Source organism: Terrapene carolina, unplaced genomic scaffold (assembly GCF_002925995.2).
Source record: "Terrapene carolina triunguis isolate 2854851 unplaced genomic scaffold, T_m_triunguis-2.0 Scaffold231, whole genome shotgun sequence".
Lineage (NCBI taxonomy): Eukaryota > Metazoa > Chordata > Testudines > Emydidae > Terrapene > Terrapene triunguis.
Genome location: NW_020664582.1, coordinates 17060612 through 17087430, shown reverse-complemented (window position 1 = coordinate 17087430; position 26819 = coordinate 17060612). Strand labels below are relative to the sequence as shown.

The 26819-nt window shown below is 45.9% G+C and overlaps 2 protein-coding genes across 4 annotated transcripts; one reads left to right on the top strand and one right to left on the bottom strand.

Moving 5' to 3' along the window:
* Nucleotides 1–440: 440 nt before the first annotated feature.
* P2RX5 (purinergic receptor P2X 5) lies at nt 441–19843 on the top strand. The gene is made up of 12 exons (XM_024211209.2): nt 441–577; nt 3813–3963; nt 7393–7464; nt 10233–10308; nt 12002–12098; nt 12663–12743; nt 14001–14139; nt 15300–15436; nt 16244–16337; nt 17021–17086; nt 18368–18450; nt 19655–19843. The coding sequence occupies exons 1-12, from the start codon at nt 441–443 to the stop codon at nt 19761–19763; spliced, it is 1242 nt and encodes a 413-aa protein (XP_024066977.1). The 3' UTR covers nt 19764–19843.
* An 891-nt stretch (nt 19844–20734) lies between these two features.
* Nucleotides 20735–26785, bottom strand: EMC6 (ER membrane protein complex subunit 6). Of its 3 annotated transcripts, none has more exons than XM_024211214.2 (3): nt 26706–26785; nt 25827–25898; nt 20735–23848 (listed from the first exon to the last, which is right to left on the bottom strand). In XM_024211214.2, exon 3 carries the CDS (start codon nt 23809–23811, stop codon nt 23479–23481), a length of 333 nt encoding a protein of 110 aa, XP_024066982.1. In that variant the 5' UTR covers nt 23812–23848; nt 25827–25898; nt 26706–26785; the 3' UTR covers nt 20735–23478. The 3 variants fall into 3 exon arrangements, with proteins under 3 accessions (XP_024066982.1, XP_024066984.1, XP_024066983.1); XM_024211216.2 differs by having other exon boundaries at nt 26716–26737; XM_024211215.2 differs by lacking the exon at nt 26706–26785 and adding an exon at nt 26294–26390.
* Between the last annotated feature and the right edge of the window lie 34 nt (nt 26786–26819).

The following is a 26819-nucleotide window of genomic DNA, read 5'->3' as shown; positions in this document are numbered from 1 at the left end:
CAGTGAGAGTTTTGCCAGAATAAAGACTGAATACAAGTAAGCAAGGACTTTAGGATTTGGCTCCTCAGGTTGAGAGAGAGAGAATACAGCTCTCTGGTTTTAAAGGCTCAGCCCTAAGTCTGTTTTAATGATAATTGTTTCTGGATTGTGGGGAAAGGAATGAGAGAATCCAGCACTTTCTGGGGCTGACAGAATTTATCAGGGACTTGTGCCTGGGCAGGTGAATTCTTTGCTTAGGAGGTCAGTGAGAATCCCTTTCTTGTTACTGCAGTGCTGGCTGTAAGGAAGGTGCTTCTGCTTGCTTGACAGCAGCTGAGAAGGAGGGTGGAGATAGGCAGTTTTTTACAGCGATTGGTGTGATCAGGTTTCAATGCAAAGCACGTGTGAATAATCCAGTGCTGCTTTTTCGATCTGTCATTGATGCAGAGTGAGCAGGGAGAATGGGGCAGGTCGGTTGGAAGGGTCTGTGTCTGTCGCTTTTTGATTATAAAACTGAAAAATATGTCATTGCGAAGAACAAGAAGGTGGGAATTCTCTATCGAGTGGTGCAGCTGTCCATCCTGGCTTATCTGGTGGGGTAAGTGCGGTCAGGGTCACTCTGTGCATATGATACTGTTACTTCGCAATGGAACTTGGTGCCCTGGCTGTTACGAGGGACCGTATGTACAGGCTCTATAATGCTTTACCTGCCTGAATATGAATGCTTGAATTTCCTAATCAAAATAGGGATTTTGTGTAATGTAAGAGGCTAATATCTAGATTCCCCCAGTAGAAATACTTAGCTTTCCCCTCCCCCATTACCATTTAAGATTATCATTAGGTTTAAAAATAGAGCAAATGTTATTATTGCCTTACGATGTATTATTTATATCCTATTTCAGTATTCTGTAATTATGGTCCCAAGCCACTGTAGCTAACCTCTATTAGAAGCTGAAGTGTTTGTGGCTGTTATTGCTGACACTCGGGATGTGCCAGGTGAGGTTTGACTCCGTGTGACTCTATTAAATGCAGGATTCTGGGTGTGATAGTAGCTGTCTGATTGAACTGAGAGCAAAACGGGCCAGTACTGAGTGGCAAATTCCTTTGCTGAGCAAGCCGGAATAGGGGGCAGTGATGGGAATGCGGAGAGAGGTGGCATGCATGTCGATTCAGAGCAGGACTGGTTGGCATGGTGACGGCTCCAGCACTGCTCAGAGAGGATCCAGTCCTACAACATCCTGAGCGCCCTCATCTCTCATTGAACTCAATGCTTTGCGCCTCACAGGATCAGGCCCTGAATTACCAAGCTCCATGTCCCAACAGGCTGATGAATTATGTGTAATGCATGTGCTGTTCCTCCTGGAGTGTCAGGGGCTTCCCAGGATGATCCAGGATACTATTTGTAAGAGTCTTCAACCAAAAACACCAGCTTAGCTGTTTGTCCTTTGAGTGACCCCGCACCAAAACTGAATAACTGTAGCAGAGTCACTCTGCCGCTTGGGTTTATTTATAGAAAGGTGCACAGTTGCTGTCTGTGTGTACGTTAGTTAGCAGAGCAGGGATGGGTCTCAGAAGCCTGGCATGTGTGAGCTGTAAAAGGAGGAATCCTGTAGATATGATACCCCCTCCCCTGAGAAAAGAGGATACTAAAGTGACTTCTGCCTGGGAGACATTGAAAACACTGGGTGAATGGGCTGTTCCCATTGGTGTGTATAGCCCCATGCATCTCTGTAGTACCATATAACTGAATGTGATTGTTGTGTTAACCCCTTTGCTGCTAGGCTGGGCTTGCATCTCAGGCACAGTGATCAATGGCTTTAGTATGATGATTTGATTATTCATCAGTGTGCATTCAGATGAGCAGCCCTGGAGCTCGGGCACATCTGCCCACACCGGATGCCCTGTCACATTCGAATGGGGGAAACTAAAGACCTGCCTCAAACTGGGTCACTGTCAAGTCCACGCTGCGAAAAGCTGGTTTTCTTGGGAAGACGAGGAAGTTTGAGAATTTGCAAGGGGGGCGGGGGGACTTTCTTGGTTTATTCTTAATCTGCCTCTAAAAGCAGGCATGAGTTAGGCATGTGATGTTGCTATCCCCAGCCCTCATGGCAGCTGCTTGCACTTGCTGCATTCAGTGGCATGCTCAGTGCTTGGTGCATTCCAAGGGTTCCTACAGACATTGCCTGCTCCCCGCCTAGTGAAACCTGCAGTCTGTAACCTGGTCATTTAGCTTGCCTGAGGTTCTCCCTGATACATTGTCTGGGTGACTGACAGCTGGCAGGCACCTCACTCAGTTCTGCAAGGGCTTTATGTCTCCATTCCCCCCCAAACCGTTGGGTCGTGGTGGGAATCAGGAAGGGAGGCTAGTTAGAGCTCTGGTGTGCAATGAGAGATTGCAAAGCTGAGGATTCGTTAGCTCGGGAAGGCGAAATCAGAGGGGACGGGACAGCAGTTTAAGACTGTGATGGGCCTAGTGCAGGGGTTCTCAAGCTGGCTCGCGACCCTGTTTTAATGGGTTCACCAGGGCTAGTGTTAGACGTGCTGGGGCCCAGGGCCGAAGTCCAAGCCCTACCACTTGGGGCCGATGCCGAGCCAAGGGCTTCAGCCCTGGGCTGCAGAGCTCAGGCTACAGGCCCCCTGCCTGGGGCTGAAGCCCTGGGCTTTGGCTTTGTTCCCTAGCCCCAGCTTGGGGTGGTGAGGCTTGAGCTTTGGCTTTGGCCCCCTATCCAGGGTGGCCATGCTAAGGAGGGCTGCAGGGGTGATCCCTCCTCAGCTGTGTGGGTTCAGCTTCCAGTCCCTTGGGTCTGAGGACTCCTGTTCGCTACATAGTGTCTTGGTGGGTGGGACTCATGTTCCCAGTCTCTTGAGGAAGGTCTGTGCCACACACTGAAAGTTGTTCCTCATGCTGGCAGCGTCTGAGCCATCCGAGGTACGCGCGTTGCTCAGAAGATGGCATTGGTGCTGAGGTGATGGCTCCAGGATAATGGGAATATTCCCTGTGGATTTCTGTAAGCAAAATCCCTGCCCACCTTCCTGGGCTGCATCTCCCTAGCAGTGACCTGCTGCAGGGCTGGAATTTTGTGGCAGGTTATAAAATGCATCTTGTGTATCTGTGTGATCAGGCAGAGTCCTGGGGGCTGCGTGGGTCTCTCCAGTAAATACATCTGCCAGATGCCAAAAATGACTCTCCCAAAACAAATGTCATCTATAATAGGAGTCAGTAAATCCCAGGTATATAGCAGAGCAGGATGATACTAACAGATAGAGCGAGGGCCTTCACTCATTCCTACAGAAGTCAATGGGAGCTTTGCCTGGGTAAGAATTGCCTGGGCTTGGACTATATATGCTACCAAATACGCAATACCACCCCCTCGACCTGGCTGTGGATGGTCAGCTGAGCAGGGGAGCTGGAGTCTGGAGGCCTGGGTTGTATTGCCAGCTCTGCCACTGAGTTAGTGTGATGCTGGGCAAGTTGCTTCCTTCACTTTTCCCCATGTGTAGAATGAGAATAATGATACTCTGACCCCTTGGCAAGTGCTGTGGGATTGACGGATGGAAAGTGCTGCATATTCTGTTAGCCACAGTATTTTGGGTGCACTGGAAACATTTAGGAGTTGAGGTCATTAGGGGATTTGCTGGACCGGTGACTTGCATCAAAGGGCTTAACCTAAATTTGGAGCTGTGGTTGAGAGGGGTTTGGTATCACTTGTATATTCTGATTTACCCTTGAACTGTGCTTTACCTTGGCACAACCCTTCTCTAGCTAACTTGCCACATTGGTCCATTCGGCTGGCCATCCTGGCTAATGCTGCTGCCTGCTGTGTTGTTCACAGGTGGGTATTTGTCGTCAAGAAAGGCTACCAGGACTCGGACACCTCCATCCAGAGCTCTGTCATCACCAAGCTGAAGGGTGTGGCTTTCACCAACACCTCGGAGCTGGGAGAGAGGCTGTGGGATGTCGCCGACTACGTCATTCCCCCACAGGTTTGCACAGCGGCTCTGTTGCTGAGTCCCCTTTGCTTTATTCCTCACTTTCTTTAGCTAGAAAGACTGGGGGCTAATTCCTGCTCGGTCACTATTGGCGACTGGAATGAAGTTGCCAGTCCCTGTAGCTCTGTGAATGCCCAGGAGAGGGGCTACCAGAGAATCTCAGCTCTGTGCCTCCTTTTAGCTCTTTCCAGCAAATGCTCAACCAGCCTCCTCTCGGCCTTGGATGGATGTCAGGCCAGGGTGCTGATCCAGCAAAGCATTTAAGCATGTGCTTAAATTTAAGCAGGTGAGTGGTCCATTGACTTACTTGAGACTGCTCACCTGCTTAAAGTTAAGCACATGCTTAAGCAACATGCTGGATTAGGCTCTACCTGAACAGAGCAGGCATGAGTAAATGCAGTGCCTATCTGAGAGGGAAGCCCAGAGGAGGAGGCAGAGGAATCAGATGATGGTGGCGCTGAGTATATGAGTTGCTCTGGTTTAACCCTCCTGGCTCCTTGCTCGATTAATTCAAGTATCACACATGCCCATTTCCTTGGCCAGCTGTACCTGCAGATGTGGGCTGGCCCCTGTTTGGGGGCAACCCTTGTGAGTGCACATACTGGATAAGTGAGGACTGGGTTGGGAGCTGTCCGACTTGCACTCACCAGTGGCCGTTTGCACGTCCACTTTTGCTTGCACAGTCAGTTGCATGTGCACAAAAGCCTGTGCAGAAAAAAAAAAAGGGGAGGGGGGGGCACAGGGCTGAAAGTCTGACCCTTCCCAGTCCGTGACGGACTTTTACAAGACAGCAAACGCTGAGGCAGTGCAGAGGACAGTAAAGCGAGAGCAATGTGCTTGGCAGCATGTTGCAGTCCCTCTGTTGCTACCCTTTCTATCCCGTGAAGTTGTGCATGCCAACAAGAGCTTCCATCTCGTGCCCCAGTCTGTACTCACCCAGGTTTGGCACCAGTGCTCTGCTCTGCTCACTAGCCCACCCGGACTTTACAACCAAATCTCACTGCTAATGTGAAAAACGCAGCCTCCAGTCAGACGCTCGGCATGAAACGCGCAATAAGATTCTGTGTGGTAAATGGTTGCACTGCCTGAAACTCTGTCCGCCCTAGGGGGTGTCCAGGACTTTCATGCCCACTGGACCAGGTGTCGGGTGTGTACGCCCATCCGCATGAACCAGGCAGGGACACTGATAGTTATTTTCAACAAGAGTCATGCACCAGGCTTTGCCACTGGCCCTGTTACTATGTCAGGTTTCAGAGTAGCAGCCGTGTTAGTCTGTATCCGCAAAAAGAACAGGAGTCCTTGTGGCACCTTTGAGACTAACAAATTTATTTGAGCATAAGCTTTCGTGGGCTACAACCCACTTCTTCGGATGCATAGAATGGAACACACAGAAAGAAGATATTTATACTTACAGAGAACATGAAAAGGTGGGAGTAGCCATACCAACTGTAAGAGGCCAATCAATTGAGATGAGCTATCAGCAGCAGGAGAGAGAAAAAAAACCTTTGAAGTGATAATCGAGATGACCCATAGAAGGTGTGAGGATATTTTAACATGGGGAAATAGATTCAATTAGTGTAATGACCCAACCATTCCCAGTCTCTGTTCAAACCTAAGTTAATTGTATCTAATTTGCATATTAATTCAAGTTCAGCAGTCTCTCTTTGGAGTCTGTTTTTGAAGTTTTTTTGTTGCAAAATCGCCACCTTCAAGTCTGTCACTGAGTGGTTAGAGAGGTTGAAGTGTTCTCCCACTGGTTTTTGAATGTTATGATTCCTGATGTCAGATTTGTGTCCATTTATTATTTTGCTTAGAGACTGTCTGGTTTGGCCAATGTATATGGCACACAAGAAGGGACTGTACTTTGAAAGGAGAGTGAACGGAGCTGGTAAATGCTGCTTCCCTAGGTCTCCAGAGCTTTTGGTTTATCCTTTTGATTATGTTCAAGGTTAATGCATTTCACTCAAACCCACTCCCAAATGCCCCAGATGCTGCTGGTTGCTGGCCCCAGTAATAATCGATGCAGCAAAACAGGATGTGATGTTAGAGCCAAATGTATTTTTAAAAGCCAAGTAATGTTCCACTAAATAAAGTGTATTCCATCGGCAAACACAGTGCATCAGAACCCCTCCCTGGTGTGGATATAGAACATCTCTTCCAGCATATTTCGCCAATGCCATTAATAATACAGAACCAGGATGCTTGTGTCTGTATGTCACTGCAGCAATTCAAATCTATTCTATCCTATATAGGTTCTTATCCCACGTCCATCACTATAGTGTCTGAGCACTTTCCAGTAGTGCATTAAGCAATGTGACCAACATCTGATGCACATGGTTTAGCCTTTCTGTCGTCCTCTCTCTCCAGGGAGAATTGTATGTGCAGTGGAGCATTTTGTTTTGGTAGCAATTGTTTGTTTTTATGTGCCTGTTGCTCTGAGTTTATATTGGAGAAGGCAGGTCAGAGAAGTGCAGATGGCATTTGGAGCAGGAGGTGGTGAGAATTTGGGATGGTCCTTGGTTCTGGGGGCGTTCATTCCACAGTCTGGGACCAGCCCCCAAAGAAGCACTGTCTCCTGCACAGGTGAGCCTTACCTGTGTGGCGGAGTTGTTGACCACAGTCCTTATCCTGGAGCTTTAGGCTCCTTTACACATACTTATTGAGACAGGCCATTGAGCACCTTGAAGATAAGGACCAAGACCTGGACCTTGACTTGCTGTTCTATAGGACGCTAGTGTAGATAGAGTGGAGGAGAGTTGGCATTTCTTAAGCACAGAAGGCTTCATGCCCAGGTCTATCCCATTGCTGTAGTTCAGATGAGATGTGACCAGGGTGTGTATAACAGGCCAGGTCATTGCCTGCCAGGATGGGACGGAGTCTCCTCATCACCTGGAGATGGTAGAAGGCATTACTTGCTAGTCTACACTGGCAATGCTAAAGCGCTGCTGCGGCAGCCTTTAACGTGGCTTGTGTAGTCACGGCAGAGTGCTGGGAGAGAGCTCTCCCAGTGCTCTAAAAAAACCCACCTCCATGAGGGGAATAGCGCCCAGTGCTGGTGCGCTGTCTACACTGGCACTTTACTGCGCTGAAACTTGCTGTACTCGGGGGGGTGTTTTTTCACACCCCTGAGCGAGAAAGTTGTAGTGCTGTAAATTGGCAGTGTAGACAAGCCCTTTGTGCCAGTGAGGATTCCAGGACCAGGAGCCTCCTAAACTATGGACTGAATCAGATTAGTGGGAAAGCCTGATCAGCTGAAGACGCTACCACCTGAGAAGTGCTAGATAAGAACTAGGTTTTATTATTATAAAACAACACATATGCTGTGATGGTTTCTTATTAGCACTAATGTTTTAAAGTAGATCCTAGGAGTTAAAAAGGGCTTGTAAATTTTCTTTTCTTCTTTTTTTTTTTTTTTTTTTTTAGGGTGAAAACATTTTCTTCGTTATGACAAATCTGATTGTGACCCCAAACCAAAGGCAGGACACGTGCCCTGAGGTAGGAAGAACTGCCCCCACTTCCTTGACTCCCCCCCCCCCAAATATGGATAGGAATGGACAAAGAGGAAAGTTGAGAAACTTGAATACTTGAGAGGCTATGAACGTAGCTGGGAGGCAGGGGTTCTCTCAGGCCTGTACAAGAGTAACTCGACAAGGGAAGAAGTGGATTAGGCCTTGGGGAGGGTAGAATCAGCTGGCTTTATTTTCAGAGGTGCTAAGCACTTTACATCCTCCATTGACTTCAATGAGAAGTGCAGGACCTCAGCACCACTGAAAATCAGGCCATAACAACGTACGGTCATTAGAGAAAGGTAACCTTTTAGCTAAGGGAGAGTGGTCATATGAGGAGATCAAGTGGAGTCCAAATGAAACAATCCTGGGTTTTGCGTAGAGAAGACTCTTGCAGTAATGCCAGAAGAACGAGCCCATAGCCAGGGGTGGTCTCAGAGCACCCCCTCATGGCGTGAGGTAACCCTGCAGGCACCCAGCCTTATATCCCTATTAGTTCTTTACAATAATTTACAGTCAGGCCGGAATACTTAAAATAGGATCCCCCTTTCTGAGGTCTTATCTATTTAGTCTTCTCCCAAATACAAACTCCTTTAGCCCGTTGGGCCAACAACCCTTCTCCTTCATTCTGGACTCCCCAGCCCTCCTCCTGGGGCCTATGTGCTGATTCAAACAAGCTTCCTCTCCTTTGTTCAGGAGACCCACAGACGATCTCCTGGGGTCTGTGTGCTGTAGCCTTAAACCAGCTTCCCCCAGCTTTGTAGTTCAGTCCTTTTCTCGCTGGGCAGGCAGAGGGCAGCAGTCCTTCCGCTATGTGTCCATCGCACAATGTCTACTGCCCTCTTTCCCAGAGCTTGCCTTGGTTGGCTAGGAGAGAGGGGAGCCTGTCCCCATCCTACACTACAAGAGACAGTACCCTGGGTTTTCTGCAAACTCTAATTATTCCCCGAGATCACTTCCTCTCTCCCAACACTTACCTGACCCCTGGTCCCTGCTAGCCTTAAAGGGGACAGTTCCCCTGTTACAGGCCCCAACCTGAGAGGTGCTGAACACCCGCAGTTCCCACTAACTCCTGCTCAGCACCTTTCAGGATTGGGTCCTAAATTAGGCAAGGAACAGGAGTTCTTTCCAGTCCTATCATAAAAGACTCAGAGGAGTCCCAGTTCAATAGTGCCCAGAGCCTGAGCTGGCGGGCTGCTGTCGGTCATAAACATGTAGAAATGTTTTGCTTCATTATTTTTATCATCTCACCAGCATCCTTACTAACTTTGCCCTATCCTGGGCCAATTTTTGTAGCAAACACCAGCAGTGGTTAACCCATCAGGCAGTTGGGAAAGCCAGTGTGTTGGTAACAAGCTCTCAGGGCTGAGGGTCATTTCCTCTGGCTGGGCTCCATATCTGTCTGAAGAGGTCATCTGAAATTAAGCACTCTGGAGGCCTGCTAGACAACAGAGCTTAGTTGGGTAAAACAACACTGCCCTCAAGTGGCCAGGCTAGCACAGCATGCAGAGATGGAAGAGGAATAAGAATGTGTCCAATCTAAGGGTACGTCTATACTTACCTCCGGGTCCGGCGGTAAGCAATCGATCTTCTGGGATCGATTTATCGCGTCTTGTCTAGACGCGATAAATCGATCCCGGATCGATCCCGGAAGTGCTCGCCATCGACGCCGGTACTCCTGCTCCGCGAGAGGAGTACGCGGAGTCGATGGGGGAGCCTGCCTGCCGCGTCTGGACCCGCGGTAAGTTTGAACTAAGATAGTTCGACGTCAGCTACGTGAATAACGTAGCTGAAGTTGCGTATCTTAGTTCGAAGTTGGGGGTTAGTGTGGACCAGGCCAAACAGGATGTGTCTGCTTTATTTCAGAGTGAGAAAGTTTTTAGATTAAAGCAAAGGTGGCGTTATCCCATCATCTTAATAATAGTTTGTTTCCTCCTGCTTGTTTTTAGAGACCTGTGGGAGCCAGGGAGTGCAATCTGTTTTTCTCTCATTTTTCTCTCTCACAATTGTTCAGATGCTAGTGATTGGCATGGCATAAAAAATAACATGATAGAGAGACCCAGTCCCTGGGTACATTACTGGTTTGTTACTGCAGGGCTGCTCTTGAGTGCTAGCATGCACACCCATTTGTTAAACTATAAATTTCCCCCAGGACAATGATATTTTATATGTTATCCCCACTGCATAAGGGATGAACTCGGTGGCTCTTTGTAAGGGTGACCTAATTACCCTACTGAAATCATTCTTGTAATCCTCATGGAAGTATGCCAGAGAGAATTTAGGGATTTCCTAAAGCACCTACATGACCTAGGAGAACAAGGGACTCAAGTTTCTAAATGACTTAGTATCAGAGGGGTAGCCGTGTTATTCTGGATCTGTAAAAAGCGACAGAGTCCTGTGGCACCTTATAGACTAACAGACGTCTGTTAGTCTATAAGGTGCCACAGGACTCTTTGTCGCTTTTTAAATGACTTAGGTATTTTTTGAAAGTCTCACCCTATTACTGTGATAAGGAGGAAGAAAAACGTAATATTTTACTCCCCTATCAAAAAACTTGTTCATCCAGCCTGAGTGAATTTTGGGAGGCTGACATGAGTTCAGACGTATCCCTTTCACTTAGTTCTTCACCCCCACAATGCAAATCTAAGTGTTTTTGGGGTGGCGGGTACATGAAGTTCTATGTGGAGGAGCATTCCAGTGAAAGCACATCATGCTTTCTATCACATGCCTTACTTGCTGCAATCATCTGCTTTGCAGAGTACTGGCATTCGAGACGCACTGTGCAGCAAGAACAGGGACTGCCCTGCGGGGGAAGCTGTGATAGCTGGCAATGGTAAGAGATGAGATCATCCCCCTGCACTTCTTGTGCAATGAGCTTGCCTTCTGTGGAAGACAGTTCTCCACTTAAGAACTTAGCTTGAGAAGATGATTGGAGGAGGAGGGAGAGATTTATGGGAGTCCCTGTCTCAGAATAACGGGGATGTTGCAAGTCAGGACTGAGGTGTCTTGGCAGAGCTTTATGGGAGTCTCTCCGTGAGTAGCGGGATGTAGGTCAGGATTCAAGTGCCTTGGGAGAGCTTGAGAAAGTGGCCATAGAGGTGGACCCAGGACTAGAAGCTGGGGGTCCTGCAAGATGGAGATGCATCAGCAGAGCTGTGGGGAAATCAGGTGCCGCACATGGTCCTAACCAATGTTCTTAGTCTTCTCTTTTCATGAGCACAAAGCCGACATAAATTACATTAATAATGTATTTTACCATTGGTAGCAGCAGCCGGGCAGGGTCAGCTGGCTAAGGCACCTAGACTGGGCCTAATAGGATTCTTGATGCTTGGCATTAGATGTATTGCAGAATCCCCAAGGATCTCCCCAGGGCAGAGATTTCACAGCATGTCTCTGGCTCTGAATGCAGCAGGCTGGGAGTCTGGCTCAAGAGGAGTTGCCCAAGGCATGTGGCATGAGTAACTGGGTAAAGAGCTGTGGAGGAGAGGTGTGCTGGAGTAGTGGCAAGGCCTGGGCACTGACCTGGCCAGTCAGCAAAAACTCTTTGGAGGCCTGGTTGAGGAAAGCGAAGTGGGAAATGATAGAGCATGAGTAATTCTGTCCTTGTGCTTTCCTGCACTTGGTCTGTGCACAGCAGGGGAGGGACAAAGGAGGAACACAAGATGAAAATGTATTTGCAACACATGATATCGGGAACACTCCCTTTTTAACAGGAGATGGCAAGATAAGGGATGTGTCCATTGCTCTCCCTGGGCAAGAACCCTGGGCACTCCAGAGCAGTTGGGACTGTGACCTTAGGTCTGGGCCGTAACCCCAGGAGGTTTTTTTGTTTGTTTGTTTTTTGGTGTGTGGGGGTGTCACTGCATATCCTTGCACATCTTGTTGGCCCTGAGCCATAGATGTTCCTCCTCCCTGTGTGCTGTAAAGGGTGGTTGATGATTCACAGCAGCCCAGCTCTTGCATTCCAAAGTGACCTGGCTTTTCCAAACTGAATCAACTGTACCAGGAGGCCCAGCCTGAGCCGGGCATTATAGCATGGTCAGCAGTGCCCCCCAACAGCCCTGAGACTGAGGTCAGCAATTAACAAAGGCTCAAGGGCTCCTTGGAAGAAAGGGAACCCCTGGATGTGCCATGTTGGACTGCTGTTCTCTTGGGAGATGAAAGCAAATATCATGCTGAGCTGCTGGGACTGTCATGGTCCCAGATGTCTCCAGTCAGTAACTGAGAGGGAGCAGCAGTGACTTCACTCTCAACCATCTTTATTTGAGATCACTGACTTGTTTACAGCCCATTTAAACAGAGCTCTGCTAAACCAAATGGTTTACAGTCACCCTGCCAAGATACCCTGAGGCTGCTCAGAAAAGCAACAACAGAGCAGTTGTTCAAGCAGGGAGAGAACATTTCACAGCTGGGAGGACTTAGGGTTACAATGAAGACAAAGTAACATTTAATCTGCCCTAGTGGGCCAGGGAAAAGGGAGGTGCCAGCCTTGAATGACCTTTTCCATGACCTTGTCTGCCCCACAGGGGTCAAGACTGGCCGCTGTTTGAAAGTCGGGAGCAACACCAATGGGACGTGTGAAATATTAGCGTGGTGTCCGGTGGAGAAAAAGTCCAAGCCCAAGTATGTTCCCCTTCTTGCACTGTTACTGAGCATGAGTTGCCTGGCTTTTGTCTTATTTTGAAGCATGACTTCTGTTTCCTAACAAGCAACTGAAGATAAGTCGCTGGGTTGTATTTGCAGAGATTCCCGTTGGCTTGAACGCACGAGGTTAGAAAACATCTGCTATGTTTAAAATGTGTCAGGGCAGCAGGAAATTCTGCATGAGGGTGCCTTGGGGCCCACACCTTGCTCCTTCTAAAGATGGTGCACATGCTTCTTGCAGGGCATCTTCCAACCCTTGCTATTCCCTGACTCCCTCTAACACTGCCCTTTTCTCAAACAACTCACTGACAAAACACGACAACTGAGGGAGGCTGGCCAAAGGGGAAGAGTGTGGAACAGAACTGCTTCTCAATAGGAGCCAAGGGTCTGGGAGCAGCAGCCCTTTCTCTGTCTTCAGGGGGCATTCTGCAGGATTGGACTCCAATTCTGCTTATTACATGAACATGTCCGTTTAAATGTCTAAACAATGGGCAGAAGAACAATGACTATAAAGCCAAGAGAACTTTGCCCCCTCTCTTTCAGGAAACCGCTTTTAGCGACTGCAGAAAACTTCACCGTTTATATCAAAAACTCGATCCGCTTCCCTAAGTTTAAATTCTCCAAGTAAGTGTCTGCCTGTCTCTGTTTCTTTCTCTCTCAGCAACCTTTCTTTTGTCAATAATCCAAATGGCTTCTGTGTTTTTCTCCTCAATGCATGTGGGCATGTGATCTGAGCACTCCTATCTAGGATGGTGACTGTTTCCTGTTGGTAACCGGAGGACAGTATTTGGTTTCTGGCTATGTAGGAGCAGGGAAGGTAACGAAGGATTTGAGCTTAGGGGAAGATTTTCAGTCTGGCGAGAGCTTCCCAGCCAAACAGTGGCTGGATTTAGACTGTCAGTCATGGAACGTAATCTTTGACAGCTGTCTGGCTATGTGTATCCAAGCTGTCACTGCACTGACCAATGGGATGAATATGACCCATAATTTCCATCACAGGATTGTTATTAATCTAACTGAATAACAAGCCCATGTATATGAAAATAGGGGTATTCCCCTCCCACACCTAGAGTACAACTGGGCTGGCAGCCTACCTAATAGCCTACATGATCTAAACCCAGCATGTCCATCAACCAGCAGTATTCGGGGGGAAAGGGGAGTGGACTACTTGGGCCTTGATTTAGAAAGAAACCAACTCCCCAAGCTGGGGGAAGCTGATGGGGGATCGCGTTTTCACCAATTAGGTAAAAAATAAGAACATTTTGCAGTTTCACCCCAAATTATTATGCTGTAAAAATGAAATAACCTGGGCAAGTTGTGTGGAAAATGCTGATTTTCAATTTTCCACTTGTAAGGATGGGTGTGAAGATAGGAACAGGAGATATTGGCCGTGGCTCTACTTACAGAAACCTCTATCGAAACGAGCATTTTCACATCACCGCTCTGGGTAGCTTCAGTTGTGCATTTCTAGCATGTTGTTATGAGAGAGAGCACGAGATAGAATTGCAATGGGCGGCTCTGCTTAAAATCGGAAGGAACAATCCAGGAATGGTTCCGAAAGTCACCGCCTAAATGGATCTTTCTTTAGAGCCTGATCTTGCCATCAGTTTTGCATGGGTCTAAGTCTGCCTGCGTGGATCTATTTGCGGGGTTTGTTTGCATCCAAGCACAGCAGGATGCATTCATTGGGGGTGGCTGCAGAGATGCTCACAGGATAATAGGGTTAGTGGCATGAATGCCCTTTCTGTCCTATTGGATTATTATGATGGGTGTTGAAGAGGAGACTCATCTCTGTGGCCTTGGGAGAGAATCTTCCTATGGCCGTTCTGTAGGGCAGGCAAAGAGAAAGGTCAGACTGGTTCTGTTGTTTCCCATATGCAGGACTAATGTGCTAAACACTGATAATGACTCCTACCTGAAACACTGCCACTACAGTGCACAGCACCTTTACTGCCCCATATTCCACCTGGGCAAACTCGTGAGCTGGGCTGGGAACAACTTTCAGGACATGGCATCTGAGGTATGAACCTTCCTTATTCTCCCATACACCGCACCAGCTAAACAAACATTCCTCTCTGGAAAAGCTGATAATCCTTCCAGTGACCAAAACTCTTCCCCTTCCCCTCACGAGGACTTCTCATTTCCAGAACTATGGCAGGTCATTGAGCTTTAAAATCATCTTGTCTCTTGCCTATAATAACCCCATGGAACTGAAGTATTTCCACCTGCCCAATTCTGCGTTACTGCAGGGTACCTTGTACATGTCTGGCTGAGCACCCTGGTTTGTTACTGTAGGGCTGCGCATGAGTTGCTCACAGGATTTTTTTTTAAAACATTGTTGAAATGTCAGTTTTGGGTCTATGTAAAGAACTCCTGGACCTTGCATGTTAAAATGTCACCATCCCTGCTCCAGCCAGCTTTAACAGTGTCCCTTGAAGGACAAGGTGGGTGAGGTGATATCTTTTATTGGACCAACTCCGGTTGGTGAAAGGGACAAGCTTTTGAGTTACACAGAGCTCTTGTTCAGGTCCCTTGAAGGACTACATTTAACTATACTCCCTAAAGGGAATGTAGCTTTCATGAATACCCCATTGACTGGTGCTTCCAAGTCCAAAGAAATACAGAATATTTTACTGTTGGTGCTTAGGGTGAAATTCACCCCTGTACAGAGGAGCCAGCACAAGACCTAAGCCCCTCTCAAGTCCCCGCACAGTTAGGGTTAAGTGCTACACAGACCTCATGCTGGCTCTCTGCACAGGGCAGAATTTTACCCTTAGTGAACAAATATCCATTTTGCTAAAGTGAACACGTCAGCTAATAGGAACTTAATGAACACCCTGGGCATGAAAATCCTCATTACAACAGAGAGTACAGATAGGGGGTCCTTCTAGGTGGGGGTGGGGTTGGTGTCAGGGCACTGTGAGGAAGCTCTCAGTGAAACTATCTCCAGATGCCCAGCATGGGAAGAGCCAGGGTGACTGTAGAAAAATATGATTAACCTCAATTGCCTAAGTTTGGCTCATCCTGATCTGAGTATGAGTTCAGGACCAGGGGACCCTACTTCTCCTCTTTTATCTGCCTCAAGGGACACTCAGCAGAGGAGCAGACATGATTTAAAAATGAACGAACCAAGCCAAGCTACAAACAAGCACACTGAAAACATGTCTCTCTTTCATTAAGGGTGGTGTGATAGGAATTCAGATTGAATGGGACTGTGATCTTGATAAAGCTGCTTCTGAATGCAACCCTCACTATTCTTTTAGCCGTCTGGATAACAAGTTTGCAGAAAAATCCATCTCCTCTGGATACAACTTCAGGTAATCAAAGGCAGTGATGGGAGTGGGTACCACTGTGTAATTCTCAGGCACAGGGGCCCTTGAAAATGCCACTGTAACAGTATCAGCTCATAGGTTAAATCAGATTCTGTTCCTAACTATTCCTGGCTAACTATTTCACCTGCGCCTATGCCGGTTCTCCGGTATACAGCCTTTTAAAATGTTCATCACGGTTTACTTACACACACACACACACACACACACACTCTCTCTCTCTCTCTCTCTCTCTCTGCAAAGCTAGTACCCTCCACACACCGCAGACACCGAATTCTTGATGTATTTGCAGTGATTCCTAATCTAGAATTACAAAGATTGTCTATGAGTTTTGCTGAGTCTTTCATATTCTGCATTAAGCACTGCTCCTGCATCATCACCCCCACCAGGGTCAGCCAGCCACTGAGAGTGATCCATGGGTTCCAGTCATGACATCGAACAGGTGTAGGGTTTTTACCTTCCAATTTCCCACTCTAATGATAAGGAAATGTACGCTGAGGCCATTACAGTGATTTCAGTGGGCTTAGAGCTACCCAGCAAGACAGGCTTTCCCATTAGTCTGGCTAAGGCTAGAAATGAAACATGTCAAGAACTGGCTGATACAGAACCCATCCACATGCTCCTCTGAGACCTCAAGTTTAGGACAAGGTCATGCTTGTTAATCAAATATACCCCGGATTTTTAAAGAGAAATATACCTAGGTTTGAACAGAGAGGGTGAATTCAAACTTGTTCTTACATGAGGGAGGCAGGGGACTGGGTTAAAATCAATGTTCTTGCATTCTTTGCTTTCTAGATTTGCCAAATATTACAGGGATGCTGAAGGAGTTGAGTACAGGACACTGATAAAAGCCTACGGAATACGCTTTGATGTGATGGTGAATGGCAAGGTGAGGAGCCTATGCCAGGATATTTCTGGTCCTAGAAGAAACAAGGGTGGAGTCAGACTTTTGTTGTTGGGTAGGTACCACCAGAGTGGGGAAGAGCAACCCTAGGGCGAAACCACCCCCTTGTTTGTGATGGGGCAGGATTCTTGGCAGGCAATGTTTCATTGGCACTAGCAAGTTGACTTGATACACAAAGGGAAGAAAAGAGCCTGGAGTGAAGCTGAAGGGATGCCCTGGGCTGCTCAAAGTAAGATCAATAGATTAGTCAATATCAGCCTGCAGGATCCTCTCTACACCTCTCATGCTCATTGAGGAAACTGGTCCATGTGATGTTCAGCAGTGCGAGGACTATGGAAGCTATTATTTGGTTTCCCTGCCAATACCCACTGTAGTATGAGAGTAGAGCTGGAGAAAGAGGATCAGCATTCAGGAGAGACCTAGTCTGGTGTGACGTCACAGGCTCAGGAAGGCAAGCAGGGCCAGGCTGCTACCAGACAAACACATGCCTCTTAGAATGTAGCACTAGTCTCAAAGCATGCTCAGTAACTCTGCCTGGTGGCTTCTATCACGTATTGCTAACCAAACACATGCATAGAGCCAAATTTACCCTACGTGTAACTCTATGGCCATCAGTTCAGCTTGTGGTAACTGCTCGGCTAGCACTAAGTGTTTTATATTTCTTTCAGGCAGGTAAATTTAACATCATTCCAACGATAATCAACGTGGGCTCAGGACTCGCGCTTATGGGTGCAGTAAGTAAATGTATCATCCTCTTTGGGGATGAAAGAAAAGTATCAGAACCTGAACCATGTCCAAATCCTGTGGTTGAGATGTTTCCAGGATAAACAGTTTGCCTGAAAAAATAGTCACGTTCTTTAGAAAGGCTGATTGGTTGGGTTTGTGCCTTTAGAAGGGAGCCATCAGTTAATACACTTTGTGCTGTGGGCACCCCAGTAGGGAGAATAGACACTGCAGTAATGAGCACAGTATAAATGCTTAGTTTATAAACAGTGCCATAGACTTTCAGTTTTCCTCCTTTAACCAGTGCCCACTGCAAATCAGACCTATTGCACTTGAGAGATGCAACACATGGTACAAGGAAGCAGCTGTGATATGCGGACATCTCTTAGCTCAGATACCATGGTGATGACTATGGTATGAAAGCCTAGACAAGGCAAGATTAATCCCATTATCACTGAATTATTATTACTGAGTAAACTTTACAATAAGCCTCCTATGAATTGTGACTTGGTGTCTTTTTTTTCTCGTTTGTTCCATTGTCTGAAACCAATTTGAGCAAGATACTCCACCTGAGGGAAATTGGCATATTGCTGTGTTAATGAATAAAAGCTAAATAGAATCTCACTACATTCCTGGTCCATGTGTAGAAAATGAGGATGTTGATGTTTGTGAACCCAGTGTGTTTTCCATGCCAACATGAACCTTGGGCAAGTCACGTACTTTCTCAATGCCTCAGTTTCCCATCTGCACAACTGGGACAGATAATACCACTGTCCTGCCTCACAGGGGTGTTGTGTGGTGCTCAGATGCCCTGGAGCTATCTAATTAAGTGATATCTAGTAGCCTAGGGTATTCTGGCCCCATAAAGTGGAAACAATTGCTTTGCTAAAGCTTTTCACATGCAAGGTTGGGATTGAAGACATGATTATTTGCTCTGCAGTAGTGCCTAGAGTTGCCAATCAGGACCCCAAGGTGCTAGGTGCTGTGTACACATAAGGCAAAGACAGTCCCAACCTCAAAGAACTTACAGTCTGAATGTGAGAGAACAGGTGGCTGCAATACGCAAACGAGAGCACAAGGTGACAGTGGGAGGATCGTGATTACCATAATAAGCAACAGTCACGGTACACTGGCTAAGAGTAGCCATTGTCAAACATTTTGTAGGCTTCACAGCACAGGTGAGTTTTCAGGAGAGATTGGGAGGAGGATAATGTAGTGGCTTTGGGGATTTTTACAGGGAGATTATGCATTTGCTTTCAGTTGCTTAATGTGCTGCCTACAATATTTTGCAGGGGGCTTTCTTCTGTGACGTGGTGCTACTGTATCTGATGAAAAAGAGCAACTTCTATCGAGGCAAAAAATATGAGGAAGTGAAGTAAGTGGGACTCTTGTTGCATTTATGTGTGTAGCATTATACTGTCCAATCATTAAATGGACAGAAATATAGAAACACAGGACATTTTAATTGCAGAGGGAGGGCATTTGATTCCAGGAAATTACACGCATACAGATGAGTATAGCCAAGCTGCTCCCTCTGTAAGTCATTGCTGGAGTCAGGGAAATAGGGAAGCTGCTGTGTCATTGTTCAGGCTGCAAATGGCTCCTGGCTCTCCATCCATAATGATGCCAAATGGAATCAATGGCAACTACTAAAAGCCCTGGATGCCTTTTCCTTTCACTTATAAAGATGAAAATCAGAACTCCAGCCCGAGAGCTGCTATGTTAAAGGGTGGCTTCAGGGCTAAGCTAACATAGGCCTGGCTGGGATGCAAAAGGGGCCATGTCCTCTCAGTTACGGCAGACTTAGACCCTGTAGATCTATTTTCTGGGCCACTGGAGTTCAGCCAACTGAGAATGGCAGAGTGAGTCACTCTGCTGCACCAGCGTCCATCTGATAAAACCTCGAGTACAAAGTTCCTGTAATAGAACATTGTCACAGTGTCAGCGCTCCATTGCTTTGAACCCTGAAGTCTGAGCGTCACGTTGACATTTATTTTTCATGTAGCATCCAAGGTCCTTTTGATTATATTTGTGTGCAATCTACTTGAACTAACAGGGAGTTTACAGATCTATATCAATGGAACAACTGACCCCTCTGTTTCAATCATGAAGTTGCCAGAAAATTGTGGGAAAGATTTTTTTTCTAAAAGACTTGACATCACACATTCAGTGTGAGCTTCGTGGAATAGATAAGGTTATTTGTGCCTGTGGCTATGTGCGGAGCTCCAATTAGAGCTACAGCAAGGTGCCCTGAGGCCATTGTGGGCATTATGCAAAAATCTATGACTCAGCGTAGCTTCTGTGATGCACAAATGGACCTTAAAAAACAATCAATTGAAACAACAAACGTTTGTTATGAACACTTATAGTTTAGTCAAAACAGACTACTTATGAAAATGGCTCAGTTCTGTCCATTAGCCAAGCCAGGGAGAAATTTACCCATCTCCAGAAGCAATGGTTTAAACATTCTTTGTCTCTGTCTCTTGGAAATGCTGAAGGTCCCACCAAGACTCCTCTTCTGCTTCACTGCAAGGTAAATAAACGTAAGGTACTGCCATTCTTGCCTTTTGTTCCCACAGGTCCAGTTCAAGAAAGTCTTTACCAGGTGGAACAGCGAATGGGAACCAGAACTCAGAATCGCTGGCTACATTAGAGCAGCTGAGACAACTACAGACAGTTGAGACCTAAGGGTCTGTCAATTGGAAAACATGTTCCATAAAGACTACGATGGTAAAACACAGCAACCAAACTTTGAGGTGGAGACAGCCATGGTCAGGTCTATTGTATCATTTGGATGCCCAGAGAAGGTCAGTTATAGCTATTCTGTTCAAGAGAGCAGTTTGCTAAAAATATCACACCTTCTGACCTAAGGCACTCCTTCCCTATCTTGAGCTGGGGACTCCTGTGTCATTGCTATAGAACTTTTGTATTATAAAGAAAAATGTAGAAGAAACCAGGCAACATTTTTATATGCACATAAATAGATAACCAGCATTATTCTGTAGCCCTGCATTGCTTCTGCAGCCCTGCATTGCTTCTGCTAGTGAAAGGTCAGTGACAAAGACACGTGGAATTTGACATTGTTAAGAGAGTTGAGGTTGGGAAACCAGAATCGCCTTCTGTTCAGCTGCACTGCAACACCAGTTCCCAAGTCCTGTATGATCTACCTGTAAGAGCAGATTGAAATCCTTTGGGCTGGTGTTGAGATAAATAAGATCCGGCGTTCCATTCAATTTGTCTGTAGTTCAAATATCATCATACCAAAGGTAAAGTGACTCTCAAGATGTTTTCACAGGAAGAGCCCTTACTCTATAGACCATGGTATCCTCCTATTTCCATAGAAGCACTTTACCAACCCCACTCCAAAACCAACCAGGCTCAGTGATATTTGCAGTTGGCCTGGCAAAGCTCTCATGAGCAAATTAATACAGAACTTTTGTTAAATCTAGTGTTTAAAAATGCCAGAATAACCTACAGTAAAGGGATGAGGTTTGTCCTCTAGTAATTGGTCCAGGTAACTTGACATTTTGGGGTACAAGAAAACATAGTGTGGCACAGCAGGTAGCTGATCAGGGGAATATTTTGAAACAAGTTGGGTGATGCTTCTAAGGAACTTGACATATGCTTTTATTACTGGCCTGATGTTAACACTTTTGTCTGAATTTTCTTTTGGACAAACAGCCATTGGAAGCTGAATATGGAAAGAAAGTATCAAATATTCAGTGTGTTAACAGTGTGCATCAAGGCATCTGTCAATGACAGCACATTCAATGACCAAGCCTCCCTTCGTTCACCAGTTGGTTTCATGCTTTTCTCAGCAACTCCTTTTTATTGTCACTGTGCTTTTTGTTTGGTTCAGGGATGATTATCCTCTCTACCTTACTTACTGATTCCTGACAAAAGAGGAACTTGATGCTTCTGCCAGTAGGAATGGATAGTCACGGTTACTGGATCAGGCAGCTCTAGTCAGGGACAGCTACTCTGTCTGTTTTGTTATCCACAGTTTGAAATGTGGGTGTGTGGAGAGGAATAGCACCAATTTGTTTCCCACGTCATTCTGTATCTCCCAGCCTACTACAAGTTACAGGATTTATTTAAAAGTTAGAAATCTAATACTTAACTTTTTTTTGGTTACACGGGCTTTTGAAAGGACAATGAGCCTTTGTTTCTGACTCACAAAACTCTATGACCTAAATTCAGATGGTGATATAACTTCCCAAAAGTGGTAGGAAAAAATACTAGGAAGCAAAACCACAAAAGTCAATTCTTCTTGGCTCTGTGCTTCCTTAGGATGAATTTGACTCACTAGCCTTGGATGAAAATGGTAGATGGTGAAGATTAAACTGCCTTGCTTTGAAATACGACATTAATAGCCCCAGGTCAGGCTTTTAACTCAATTCAAAAACAACAACTGGTGAATGACTTTAAGGTGAAACCTGACAGCATTGGCTTGATGCAAACAGGACTGTGTAAACTTAACTAAGCCAACATAACTCGATCTTAACCATCTATACTTAAGTAGTTTTTGAAGCTGAAACAAATATAATACAATGCTATATCACCTCAGACTACGGTATGATTCACTCAAACAGCTTATCACAAAAACAAGGCTAGGCCTGTTCTGTAGTCTAATACTTTAACTTGCCAAAATAATGTTACCTTGTTAGAAAGGACCTAACCCACTTCCTGAGTTGAAGGCTTTAGGTCCCTCATCACAAAACTCAATCCCCATCCTATATATATATTTTTTTTAAGGTAAATCAGTGCAGAGATTAGTCATAAACAGTAACTATCGGATTCTCAGGAGTTTTTCTTTTTACAAAATTTGATATTTTTCCTTGGAGTTAATATATAGCAATGGAATTTGTCTATTGTAGGGCAATGTTGTGTCTTTTCTGTATGTTGTATTATTTTAGATAATGATGATTAACCATATACACGCTGGTTTCCCCATTTTGTTTTGAATTGCATACATAACATTTGAACAGTACAAGTATATTAATAAAGCTGCCCATCTAAGTTAACTAAAATGCCCATGTTTAAAAGATGCATGACTCAATATAGAAAAATAGCTTTGACAGAATTCAGTAACTAGACCATGTTATTTTGCAGGAGACCAAAGGTATATTGACTGTAAATATATAGTATGGCAGACAGTATTTATAGTATCATTGTCAATTTCCCTCTTTCATATATAACTACTTTGTTTCAATATGAAGTAAAGTTTAAAATAGAGGGCGGACTATTTAAAAAAAAGCATTTCAAAGTATAAGTGGGAAAATGTTTTACACTGAATGTTCTGTGTCACTGGTTAGTAATTTATGCTTCAGAATAGGGTGAATTGCAAAAATGCTACTGCTGATTCAATTTTCTCCTTGTATGGAAATACTGCTAAGTGTGCTTTAGAACCCTGTCACCATACAAGTGCAGAGACTATATACCCGCTCACTAAGAAAACTGATGAGGGATTGTAGGGCCTGTCCTATAGCTGAAAGCTGCAGTTTACAGCTCAGTCTGTCCTTGATTTTCTTGCAGAAAATGAAATATTACCACAATAATGCATTGTAAGTTTGGGGAAATACTAAGTGAGTCTATTCCAGATCTCTAGCTGTGGGTTTGTTCATTTTAGCTATAACGGATACTGATTCATAGGACACTGTGGTTTCCTTTGGCATAATGTAGTATTATGTCAGTGGAAAGCATTGTGCAAATACCACTAAAAACCCCAAACAGTGACTCATGACTGTACTACTTATTGCCTTTTATATCTGCCATTACAAAAAGTATGCTCTGCAAAAGCAATGCATGGAAGAGATTGAAATGTTTTAGTAACTTTAATTTCCTAGTTGTAAAGTGACTATACCCAGGATCACAGCACTTACACTAAGGATCCAGACAAATAAGATACTTCTGTCCACTTTCATGTACATTTAATTACATATTACCATGAAACTAACTTTGTGTCAGTGTTTCCTTTCAGATTTCATTGCATTAAGCTTATGGCTAAAGATACTGTTTTTACCAATGCTTGGATGCTGGTGCAAACGGTGACAGTGGGAACACAACATAAAATAGAGCTGCTATTGCTGATCTTACAGAGGCAAAATGTAAAAGGAATAAAGTCAGCCAAGAATGGTGGATAAATGGTGATTTTTAGCGATTCAGGGGATACTTATAAATGTGTGGGAAGCAATTTAAGTGACTTTTCTATAAGACATTTTACATTCAATTTAATTAGACAAATACTACAGAGTTTTGTACTCAGACATAAGTTACTGACCGCCTTAACAATACAAGCAGTGAACAACAATTTAAAAAGCTGGCATAGTTGTTTAGATGAGTTTTTGGCAACAGTCCTCCTATTTCATTAAAACCCATTGCAGCTAAAGTGGTTATTACTCTTTTAGTAGACATGCACCATGCCATAGAGGAAAGTCCAGAAGAGGACATACGTGAAGAGGCCTCCGATAAGCCCCCCAGTGAAAAGTGGCCTTCGGGATTTAAAGTACTTATTCCACCGCCGTCCAGCTTTTAATACCAAAAGCACTGAGAGAAGGACAGAGGCCAAGAAGTAGAAGATGAAGCCATGTAAACCAGTCAGGCCAAGAATTCCTGCTGTTGCTCCTGACAAGGCAGAAACGGATGTCCTGCAATAATCCAGAATGGCTGCATTCCCTCGGACTGCTCCTTCGCTGATGAACTGAGGCCCTTCTCGCTTAGCCACCATTGTAGCCATTGCTCTGGTTTAGAGTCAAGTCTTTCTCCCAACGAGACTAGGTCAAAGGAGAGAACAAACTATTGTATTAAGTCAATTTCATTTTATTTGGGAAGATGGGATGGAACAATTCTTTTCCCTCCTGTCCATAACTAACAGCAGGAACTGAAAGTGAAAAAATGCACAGCTACTTGGAAATTGACCTCTTTAGCACAAATCACCATCAGTAAATTGATGAGTAGTGTCTTGGACAAACTGTATTCCCAGTTATCTGTACTAGAAATAAGTGGTGGTCTTTGAATAACTACAAGAAATCAAGGAGCCATTCACGTGTCTACTAGCTGTTATAACTGATGGTATTCAAAGAGCTGCTAAAACGTTCAAGCAAATCAGGTAGTCTACACTTGGATTTTATGTAAATATAAAATTAACTTGCGTTAATCAGGTAAGTTTACATCTCAACCTCGGAGCCCTTTACAGTCAACACCACACATATAAACAAAACTGAACCAATCTCACTACTGTATGTCTACAGCACACAAATGTACTTGTTACAGTAAGAAAAATTTAGGCCAGCTTTAGTAAGAGTCTAAAAAAAAATGAATTTATCCTTCCAAGTCAGGACAGGTTAGGCATTTTAGAACTCACTACTCAAAGAATTAAATTTAAGTGTAAGAGAAATAAAAATTATGACATGCATACACCAGTCAAAACATTAAAAATAATACACTTTGAAATTACAGAGAATATATGTGCACTGCAGGAAGTACCAAGTAGTAACAACATTAATACAAGTATGTGCTGGGAGGTGAGTGTGAGAGAGAGAGTGTGAGAGACACACAGAGATAGGGTGTGTGCTGGTGATATTTCTGAGATCATAGAATATCAGGGTTGGAGGGGACCTCAGGAGGTCATCTAGTCCAACCCCCTGCTCAAAGCAGGGCCAAACCCCAGACAGATTTTTACCCCAGTTCTTTAAACAGCCCCCTCAAGGATTGAACTCACAACCCTGGATTTAGCAGGCCAATGCTCAAACCACTGAGCTCTCCCTCCCCACTTTGCCATGTGCTGTCTCTTTAAGACACTGAAAGCTCTCCTGCTGTTCTAAGCCCTGTTGTCTCCTCTCCCCTCCTCTGCAGAGATGGGGTACAGGGGCAGGGAGAGTGTGTATGTGAGAGACAGAGAGCTGGCTTCTGGGGAAATCTCAGAAACAGTGCACTGTCTCTTTAAGAAAGGCATTCACCATTCACCCTAGTGCTTCCTGAGCCAGGCTGTGTCCCCTCTGCCCTGCTCTGGCGAGATGGGGTGCGGGGGAGAGGGGGACATCCTGACATCAGCACCCTTCTCTCTCTCCCCTCCTCCCCAGCAAGCAGGATGGGTGTGCATGCTCTGCTAATCACCTGGGCAGCATTTGAATCTCTCCTGGGCAGCCACTTGCCCCAAGCGCACAGCTTCCAGTATAAGACTTGCAAGCCCAATTTATAATGAGGTTACTCATCTCTATGGCCTTCTCCTTCAATATATTGTAGTGTACATACATGTAGTTGTAACAGTAACCCACATTTTAAATTCACACCCTTTTTGTAGCACAAAGAGAGTTTGGGTAAGATTTCCTATTTACACTTAAATTTCTATCATTTTGGTCTGTTCAACAATGCCACTTCTTTAGCTAACTACCTAAATTCAGAGGTTGTAATTAAATCCAAGGAAGAAGTATCGAGACACTACAGGACCCAATTAGCCTCACGTAGCTGCACACTGCATTAAAGCCACTACTTGGCATTTCTATAGCACTTTTCATCCAATGATTTCACTGTGCTTTACTAATATTAAAGAACCCCTCCTCCACTGGGCTTAGACCCAAAATAACTAGATACAGGGATCACTCTACTCAGCAGTGTAATGCAGTGATCACTAGGGTGGAACATGATAGTTGTTCAGTAGCAACCCTACATAAAAGTTCAGGACTGAAAGCAAAGGGTGTTGTGCTTAATTGAAGCTTCTGGACAATTTGGAGGGCCTCATAATGTAATTACCTGAGGTAGAATGCAACCAGAACACAGAAGACTAAGGGTTTGGCAAGCCGTTTGGACCCCAACTGTAGTTTTCTGTAAAAAAAGATTTCACAAACCTTAATATTCATAGACACATTATACAAAATAGCAGTAAAAGCAGATTTAAATCGATATGTCTCCTCCTTTCCCTGGTTAAAGCAAAACCACCCAGCCCCAAGCTAGCTCCATTTCCCCCACGCTGAGTGAAGCACAGAGGAGGAATTTGGAACACTGGTTTAGTGTTCTCTGGGGTCACCGACGCCAGGAGGGACGAAAAGAAAGCGCTGCTTTTCCCCCCAGCCAAGACACCGAGTGCAGCTGCCACTTAGCCCTGAGCATGGCTGGGATACAGGATCAGCCTGGGGGACGGAGTCTCAGTGCCATGGCCGGGCCAGAGGGGACACTGCCCTAGGCCGCAGAACCAGGCTGGCCCCAGCTCGCTCCTGCACCTTTATGGGGCAGAATATCGGCCTCGAAACTACTCTCCGCCCCTCCTGCAGCCTGGCGGCTACACAAGAAACAGCGGGTCCCGAGCGCAAGACCAGCGCCCTCCTGGGCACGGGGGGAGGGGAGGGGCGAGCCCCCCGGGGTGCCCTCACCCCGCCCCTACCCGTACCCAACCCCCGCCCCCACCCTCCCCCGGCCCCCGCCCGGGGGGGGGCGCCGGAGCCCAGCCCCCGCCCTCACCCTGCTCCCGCCCGGGGGGGCGCCGGAGGCCCAGGCCTGGACGGGGGCCGCCCAAAGGACATGCCTGAGGCAGCGCCGCCGGGCTCGGTTTGACCCGAGGGCGAGGCCCGGCACGACGTCTCTACGAACCCCCAGCGGCTGCCCGGCCCCGCCGAGGTAAGAGCAACGACTTACCCGCCCCTACCGCAGGCGGGAGCCCGCCATCTTGGAATAAAGGCTGCCGGGAAACATCGCCCCCTCCGCCCAGCTCTCAATGCGCATGCGCCGGCGCTCCCTCGGCCTGAGGCG